The sequence below is a fragment of the Penicillium lagena genome (genome assembly GCF_028827675.1).
Source record: "Penicillium lagena strain IBT 129212 chromosome Unknown utg000001l_segment0_segment0, whole genome shotgun sequence".
Taxonomy (NCBI): domain Eukaryota; kingdom Fungi; phylum Ascomycota; class Eurotiomycetes; order Eurotiales; family Aspergillaceae; genus Penicillium; species Penicillium lagena.
Window position 1 is genome coordinate 6189948 of NW_026623222.1, and position 8788 is coordinate 6198735.

Below are 8788 nucleotides of genomic sequence, written 5' to 3' on the forward strand. Positions count from 1 at the left end.
GAGTCGATCCATCCTCTGCTGGCTTATGACCACGAAGCCTGCCCCGTGCTACAATCGCCCCTTCCGCTTCCATGCCCGGGAACGAAGCCATCAGGACTACCGCCGGTACTAGAAGCGGTTCCTCGCCTTTATTTTCCGGGCCTTCCGGATGGATGTTTCCCAGCGCCAGCGACTGATAGGTATCCGATTCCGGAAGGAACATCTAACGCTCCTCTGTCAGATCTAGGAGCATCGAATCTAGGACGATCCTCTAATGACTGCCGAGCTTAGGGATCTCTCTTAGCAGGGCCAGCAGACTACCCATCAAGCCTAGCCAACGGGGGGTTACTGGGACGTTTATGGGTCCAGTAGGATTACGTAAGCTTAGGGTTTCCTTAACTATGGGACGGCCGACCAACGCCCCAGTAGACATTAAATCAACGTCCCAGTAGAGCTTTTGTCGGCGCCCAACGCTCACAATTGGTGATGTTTGAGTTCATTGGTTCCCACATTTTATTCCCAAATTTCAGGCCCCAATCGCCCCATGAAAGGGTGGTTGCAGGGATTCGAAATCAGGTAAATATTTTGATGGGGGGCGACCGGCGGTTAGCAGAACGCTTCATCGACCATGAGAGGTCAACCACCAACCAGCGATCCCCAACATCCCAGTCCAGAGTTTGAGCTGAAAATTCAGGGGTCGCATTCAGGGGGTCTCCCATATATCCCAGCTGATTTTAAGCGCTATCCGATTTGAATTCAACACCCGTCATTGATAGCATCCACTAGAAGATATACGTCCATCACACACACTTGAGATATATATACGCATCTCGCATCCAACATACCATGGCAGAGTCCATCAATGCCAACACGTTTTTCCAGCCCAACAACGAGCTTGGAGTCGCCATTTGCCGGCGATGCGAGTACGCCGTTAGACCCAGAGAGATTATTCGCCATTTAACGAAGCCCAAGGGCGCGCATGTTATCCCCCACAGCGTCGCAGAAGAGGTACTTACACAGATCGTGAATACATGGCCCAACGTCCGCGATGAACCCACCAACTTACCACAGTCCGTTGGGAAGCTAATTCCCGGGCTGACTATCTACAATGATGGGATCTTATGTACGTTTTGCGGGTACGTTTGCCGTACAATGGAGAGCATCCGGAAGCACTGGCGGACCCAGCATGGGTTTTCGCCATATGACCATAGTCGGAAGCCCCGGCCATCTGAAGTCCCAGCTGGCCAAGACGCCCGGGATCAGGCGATGCGACGCGTCGTGTGCCAGCGGGTTTTTTACCGGAGGCTTGGATCGCATTACATTCACGTCCGACAACCCGGACCCAACTATGAACCCGCACGCCCGCCACCCCAGGCTAATGTGGTCAATGAACTCATCCAGCAGCTCGAACAGACGTACGTTGACTCGCAGGCCCCGGACGACCGTACGATCCAGGCCGGCCCGCTCGATGAGGCGAACCCGTGGCTCCGACGGACGCAGTGGGCCGTGTATTTACAAGGTGTGTATTGATTCGTGCGTCGTTGGGTAGGCTAGTGGAGAGAGAGACCATCTTAGAACTGGGGTTTTAAGGAATGAGCTTAAAACCTGGGTTCTAAGATGGGGCCCACGCCCCAGCTTTGATAGTCGATCGATTAATCCCCAATTTGACTAACTAACGGCTCGTAGGCATCCCCCCCCGCGATATACTACAGTCCATCAAGACCCCCCCAGAGGACGCCCAGGGCCCAGAAGGGGCGATGCGGGCCATCTGGGACGCCATAGACGGGGTCGCGCGGATCAGCCAGCGCATCACCAAGCAGACGGGCCATCTGATTCGTGTCGAGGCTGCTCGTACGGAGAAAGACCAGAGCCCGCACGAACCATTACAGGCATATATGGATGAGGAGCAGATCCAGCGGCATGTCGAGCCGTGGCAGCAGATCTTGATGTTTTTCGCTCGCACCCAGGTTGAGCACGATTGGCCGAGCCCGCCGTACCGATTCACCCCCCGCCAGCGACGGGCATGGCAGGCATTATGGCGGCATGCGCAGGACACGCGTGGGAGCCCCGACCCATTCGACCATCCGAGCCAGACCCAGAGCCAGGGAGACGGTGGCGACGATCCATACCAGATGACTCCGATCCAGACCGCATGTATGGACTTTTGCATTGAACTATTGAACCAGCGGGCTAGCGCGGAAGAGTACGAATGTGCCTTGATATGCGCATTAGCCGTGCTTGGCCAGGGCCGTGATCGATGGCGCGACGCGGACAGTTATCCCCCAATTTTGTCCAAAACAATCAAGATCAGTCGATTCATGGTATTACACAAGGCGTTGCGTTTGGATCCGAATGCCAAGCAGATTTTACAATACATGCGTGACCGTCATGAAGTAGGTAAGTAAGAATCGCGATGGATGACTTCGTGCATAGGTTGGCTCGATGGCTCGATGCTTGATTGATTGACCGATGTTAGGTACGTGGTCGATCGAAAGCCCGATGGACGATCCCGAATATATATATTCCGGCCAGCACGACGAAGGGTATGACAGCGATCGGAGCCCACGAGAACCATCGAGCAGCCCCGCGTTCGAACCCACACATCGCCAGCCCGAGCCCATGCAATTCAGTCAGCAGCAGCGACGGAAACCGCGTCCGTTTCGCGAGTGGTTGCGATTGTTGACGGACACATTCATGGTGCGCGGGACGCATAGTCCGATGCAGTGGATGCTCGATTTGCGCACGTACGGCTTACGCATCCATTATAGCAGTACGGCCACCGGCCACGTGAGCTGGTCCGGCCAGGACGAGTTGCTATACAAGGAAATCCACTTCACCATGGGTGATTTCCGGGGGTTTACTCACGGGTTGGTCGGCTCCGTACGCCAGCTACTACACCACGAGCTATTGATTGGCGACGCCGCGAGCGCACCCGCCATCCCATGGGCGCAGCTCATGGACGACCCCACGCAGGCCAAGCCTGGGTGGTGCTTTTTAAACGACAGTCGCACCCCGTGGCCCATCGACGGGGCCCAATGGCTCGCCCGCCGGATCCAGCGCGAGCCCCGATTACAACAGCGATTTGTCGACGGGCCCGAGCGTCGATTCCGGATGCGTGCCATCGAACAGTACATGCAGAGCGTGGTCCAGTTCCGTGAGAAGCTCGCCATCGTTTGTCACATCACCGCGGGCCAGCCCGGCCGTGCACCCGAGCTATTGAGTGTCCGCCATCGCAACACGGAAGGGGCCCATCGCAACGTATTCATCGAGGATGGACTGGTCGTATTCGCGACGAAGTACCACAAGGGGTTTTATGCGAGCAACGACGCGAAGATCATCCATCGGTACTTGCCGCGCGCGGTCGGGGAGCTGGTGGTATGGTATTTATGGTTAGTGTTACCATTTGTGGAACGATTACAGGCGTACCAGCACGAGGCTCGTGGTACGGCTCGCGAGACGATTCAGGGTCTGCAGTCCCGTGCCGCATACATCTGGGCGCCCGACCCAACGAGTGGGCGTGAGTGGACGTCGGAGCGATTACGGGAGGCGTTGAAGCGCGAGACGACGATTGGGCTGAATGGGTAAGCTATATGAGTTGTTGATGGCTTGACGGCCCAGCTTGATGGCCCAGCTTGATGGCTAACTACTGAATAGGTACGCATTGACTTTGCCCGCGTACCGGAATATCGCCATTGGGATCAGCCGGCGGTATTTACGGGTATCCAGCGTTTTCCCCCAGAATGTCCAGGACGACGGGACCAAGGTGCCAGCGCATGACGACGATGAACCCGAGGATCACATCGCGGATTTACAAGCCGCGCATTCATCCCATGTGGCGGGCATGATTTATGGCCGCGAGATCACCGAGCAGGCTGGGACGACGGCGCACCGACGGGAGATGTTCCGATTATCCAGCACGGATTGGCATCGGTTTTTAGGGTTCGAGAGCGCCGAGGACGGCTTGGCCAGGGTGCTTGGCAAGCGCAAGCAGGGCCCATGGGAGGCCGAGGCGGACGACCATCGACGTCAGCGCCGATGGCAGCTCCACGAGGCCAATATGACGGAGGCATTGCAGCGGATGACCAACGACGACCAGAGCCAGTTCCGCGGCGTCCAGGGGCCCGCGATGCAGGCGATCCAGCATGGGGTGAGCCCCGTGGTCGTGGTGATGCCGACGGGCGGGGGCAAGAGCATGTTGTTCATGTTACCGGCATGGGTCAGCGGCGGGCTGACGGTGGTCGTCGTCCCATTGATTGCTTTACGCCAGGACTTGCAGCAGCGATGCGCGGTGGCCGGCATCTCGTGCGTGGAATGGGAGAGCCGGCGGCCGCCCGACGAGGCGGCCATTGTACTCGTCACGCCCGAATCCGCGTTGAGTGAGGATTTCATCACGTTTTTGAACCGACAGCAGGTATGTCCCCCCGCGATCCGAGACCCCAGCCGGCGCCCCCAGTTTAGAACCGGGGTTGTAAGGATGCGTTCGAACCCCGGTTTTAAAACGGGGGCCCAGGGATTAGGGTTGATGTCCCCATGTCCCACCGTCACCAACTGAGATGCCCCCCGCGCCCGCAGCTTATAAGCTGGGTTTTAAGAGGTCAGCAGAGGTCCGCTTAAAACCCAGGTTATAAGGTAGGCCCGCGCATCGGGCTTGAGGTTAGCATCGACGGAGCATAAGATCCATACTAATGTTCGCCCAGGTCATGAAACGGTTGGACCGCATTGTGATTGATGAATGCCACATCGTATTGAATCAGCAGCGTGATTTCCGGCCCATGATGCAGCAGCTTGGACGATTGATGATCGCACGGACGCAGGTGGTTTTGTTGACGGCGACATTGCCGCCCAGCTTAGAGGACCGATTATGGCAGCGCATGCGATGGTCCCGGGAGCAGGTCAGCTTGTTCCGTGGTCGAACCAGCCGGACCAACGTGGCATATCGTTTGTGGCGTCCGATCATTGAGCGGGAGTACAATGGGCCCCATCGTTGGATCCAGATGGATCATATCGCAGCATTCATCCGGGACCGCATCCGACGATCGCGGGGCGGGCGCACCATTGTGTACGCGCATATCGTCGAACATGTCACGACGATGGCGGAGATACTTGGGTGCGAGGCGTATTACCATGACCAGCTTGATAAGGCCGGCGTCTTAGAGCGGTTTCGCAGCCAGCCCCACGGGGTGGTCGTGGCGACGAGTACATTAGGGATGGGAGTCGACATCCCCGACATCCGCAGCATCATCCATTTGGGGCGACCACGAACGTTGCTGGATTACGCGCAGGAGAGCGGGCGCGCAGGTCGGGACGGTCAGGCGAGCGAGGCGATCATCATCCAGCCCGACGGGGTTGATACCCCCCGCCGTGGATGCAGGACACGCCGTCCGCGGAGCAGCAGCGGGTAGATGCATATATGTCAGCCAGTCCATGCCGGCGGGTCGTTTTGGACGGGTATTTGGATGGCGTGGTAGATGGATACCAGCGATCCCATTGTGGGGATCACGATTATGGTTCGGTCACCAGTGAGGCACGATGTGATGGGTGCGACCCCGATTGGCAGGTGATAGAAGAGTAGGAATCCAGCGAAGCTGCCAGTCCGAGAACCAGCCCAGAAGCCAGCCCAGAAGCCAGCCCAGAAGCCAGCCCAGAAGCCAGCCCAGAAGCCAGCCCAGAAGCCAGCCCAGAAGCCAGCCCAGAAGCCAGCCCAGAAGCCAGCCCAGAAGCCAGCGAGACGGCCAGCAGTATTGATTCCGAGAGCTTACAGTCACAGGCACCATGGGAGAGCCCCATTCATGATCACATACAGACCATGGCGGCCGGCACAGGATCCAGTCATCACATACAGACCATGGCGGCCGGCACAGGATCCAGTCATCACATACAGACCATGGCGGCCGGCACAGGATCCAGTCATCACAGGCAGACCATGGCAGCCAGCGCAGAATCCAATGACCACAGAGGTATTCCATTTGGGGTCCGGCAACAGTTCCAGCAGCAGGAAATTGATCGCGCACGCATGTCCGAGCAGCATCAGCAGGCGCGGCAGCAGGAACTGACAGACGAAGAGTTTTTAATGCAGCAGGCGCGGGAATGGCAGGATCGTTGTTGGATTTGTGCGCAGGAAGGCCGGAATGCTGAGCACGAATTATACCATTGTGCCCAGCCCAGTAGCCAGCAGGCGCGGGATTGGATGATTCGAGTCCGGCGGCGGGTCCAGTACGCGCGATATACCAGTTGTTTCCAATGTGGGATGCCACAGACATTATGCTCCGGGTGGTCCAGTGGGGAATGCGCGCACCGCGGATTATTATACGCGATGGTTGGGATGATGTTGTTTGGAGGCCCCAAGCAGGAGCAGGTCCAGCGATTATGGGAGCAGCGATTAGCTGAGCAGGGGGTGAGTGCACAGGATGAGCCGCAGGTGACAGCGTTTTTAGGGCAACGCAGTACCCAGGGGTGGGAGAAGCATACGGAGTTAGTTCGTGCATTCATATGGTTGCGGCGGATATATCATGAGGTTGGGATGTAGGAGGGAGGGTTTAGTCGAGAGATATATATCCACGATCCGAATTTCCAAGCCAGTTTGGAGGCAGATTCGGTAGCCGATTTTTATTTTGGAGGTCCAGCAGGCCAGTTTAAATACCAGGCCATATTACACACCCGGTTGGACACCAAGTAAGACAACCAGATTCGGGTGTTATAGTTGTATCAATTCCATTCAGGGTTAGGCAATTGTTTAGTAGTATGCCATAGTAGGAGTCAGTATCATAATTATTAGAGCCATAATTCATAAGTCGAGAGTAAGATATATCATTATGAATCCAAATATATAGATCCATATTCCCATTTTGATTACTCAGTGATTGATAGGGATCATAATGGTTAGGGAGATAGATGATAGAGAGGGGATTATATGGAGTATCATCATTTAGATTGAAAGCAAGATTAATCAGAAATAGAATGGTTAGGGTGATAGATGATAGAGGGGATTATATAGAGTTAGACATTTCGATAGATAGGAAGATCAAGTAGAAATACAATGGTTAGGGAGATAGATGATGGGGAGAGGATTATATAGAGTATAACATTTCGATAGATAGGAAGATCAAGCAGAGATACAATGGTTAGGGAGATAGATGATGGGAGAGGATTATATAGAATATAACATTTCGATAGATAGGAAGATCAAGCAGAGATAGAATGGTTAGGGAGATAGATGATAGGGGAGGATTATATAGAGTATAACATTTCAATAGATAGGAAGATCAAGTAGAAATACAATGGTTAGGGAGATAGATAATAGGAAAGGGATTATAGAGAGTATCATCATCTTAATAGTAAGTAAGATTAAGCAGCAATATAATAGTTAGGGAGATAGATGATCAGGAGGGGATTATAGAGAGTATCATAGTTGAGATAGATAGAAAGATTAATTCAAAATAGAATGGTTAGGGAGATAGATGATAGGGATTATAGAGAGTATTATAGTTCACATAGTATGTAAGATTCAGTAGAAATATCATATAAGGGAGATAGATAATAGAGGGGATTATAGAGAGTATTATAGTTTAGATAGTCAGTAAGATTCAGTACAAATATAATGGTTAGGGAGATAGATGATAGGGAGAGGATTATATAGAGTATAACTATTTAGATTGATAGGAAGATTCAGTAGAAATGTAATAGTTAGGGAGATAGATGATTTCGAAGGGAATTCATGGATATCATTATTTAGATCGTAAGTTAGATTTAGTAGAAATATGATGGTTAGGGTGATGGATGATTTTGAAGGGGATTTATTAAGGATATAATTGGATTAGTGTTTTATGATTGAGGAGGAGGTTTATAGAGAGTATAATGATTTTGTTTGAAGGGGGAATTATAGGGAATATAATGGTTAGGGTCATAGATGACTAGGGATAAGAATTTGATATATAGGGAGAGTAGAAGGGGGAGAGTAGAAGGGGGAGAGTAGAAGGGGGAGAGTAGAAGGATTTTGGTTCGATAGGGAGTTAGTATCTGAAAATTTGATGTTATTGATTAGATGATGAGTTCGATTTAATAATCTGATAGGAAGATTCATGATGGTATTCATAGATTAAGATTTTTATTTGGATTTATGGAGGAGAGAGGGGAGATGAATTTTATTATTAATGGTATTCGTTATTTCGAAAGCGACTTAGTATTAGTGTTATTAATGATAGGGATTTGTATAGAATGTTTTAGGAGGGGTTTCATTTATTTAGATATTAAGTCGAAGAAGGTAAGGGCGAAAGTCAGAGATTGATTGTGGTTAGGGTGATCGGAAAGAGAGAGATTCAAGGTGGTTAGGGTTTGAAATGATGGGGGAGTAGGAGTAAGAGGGATAGGAGGAGTTTCAGTATAGGTGATGATCGATATAAGCCATATTCGAGTTAGCGTTAGAGGTGATAAGCTAAGCGAGTCACGTTAGAGTTAGAGTTAGAGGTGATGAGCGAAACGAATCACATTAGAGTATTAGAGGTGATGAGCAAAGCGAGTCACATTAGAGTTAGAGTATTAGAGGTGATGAGCGAAGCGAGTCACGTTAGAGTTAGAGTTAGAGGTGATGAGCGAAGCGAGTCACGTTAGAGTTAGAGTTAGAGGTGATGAGCGAAGCGAGTCACGTTAGAGTTAGAGTTAGAGGTGATGAGCGAAGCGAATCACGTTAGAGAGTTAGAGTTAGAGGTGATGAGCGAAGCGAATCACGTTAGAGAGTTAGAGTTAGGGTAGCCCGTACCGGTTAGGACACCGCTATTAGGGTTAGGGTTAGGGGTTAGGGGGGTTAGGGTTA

At 52.2% G+C, this 8788-nt stretch overlaps 4 protein-coding genes across 4 annotated transcripts; 3 read left to right on the forward strand and 1 right to left on the reverse strand.

The window, feature by feature from the left end:
- Positions 1 to 825: 825 nt before the first annotated feature.
- N7510_002720 (uncharacterized protein) lies at positions 826 to 2384 on the forward strand (the record flags this gene model as incomplete). Its single annotated transcript, XM_056974647.1, has 2 exons — positions 826 to 1498; positions 1666 to 2384. The coding sequence occupies 2 exons, from the start codon at positions 826 to 828 to the stop codon at positions 2382 to 2384; spliced, it is 1392 nt and encodes a 463-aa protein (XP_056839764.1).
- A 64-nt stretch (positions 2385 to 2448) lies between these two features.
- N7510_002721 (uncharacterized protein) lies at positions 2449 to 4531 on the forward strand (the record flags this gene model as incomplete). The annotated part of the gene is made up of 2 exons (XM_056974648.1): positions 2449 to 3560; positions 3634 to 4531. 2 exons carry the CDS (start codon positions 2449 to 2451, stop codon positions 4529 to 4531), a joined length of 2010 nt encoding a protein of 669 aa, XP_056839765.1.
- A 133-nt stretch (positions 4532 to 4664) lies between these two features.
- On the forward strand, positions 4665 to 5381 carry N7510_002722 (uncharacterized protein; the record flags this gene model as incomplete). The annotated part of the gene is made up of 1 exon (XM_056974649.1): positions 4665 to 5381. The coding sequence occupies one exon, from the start codon at positions 4665 to 4667 to the stop codon at positions 5379 to 5381; it is 717 nt and encodes a 238-aa protein (XP_056839766.1).
- Positions 5382 to 5492: 111 nt separating this feature from the next.
- N7510_002723 (uncharacterized protein) lies at positions 5493 to 6464 on the reverse strand (the record flags this gene model as incomplete). The annotated part of the gene is made up of 1 exon (XM_056974650.1): positions 5493 to 6464. The coding sequence occupies one exon, from the start codon at positions 6462 to 6464 to the stop codon at positions 5493 to 5495; it is 972 nt and encodes a 323-aa protein (XP_056839767.1).
- Between the last annotated feature and the right edge of the window lie 2324 nt (positions 6465 to 8788).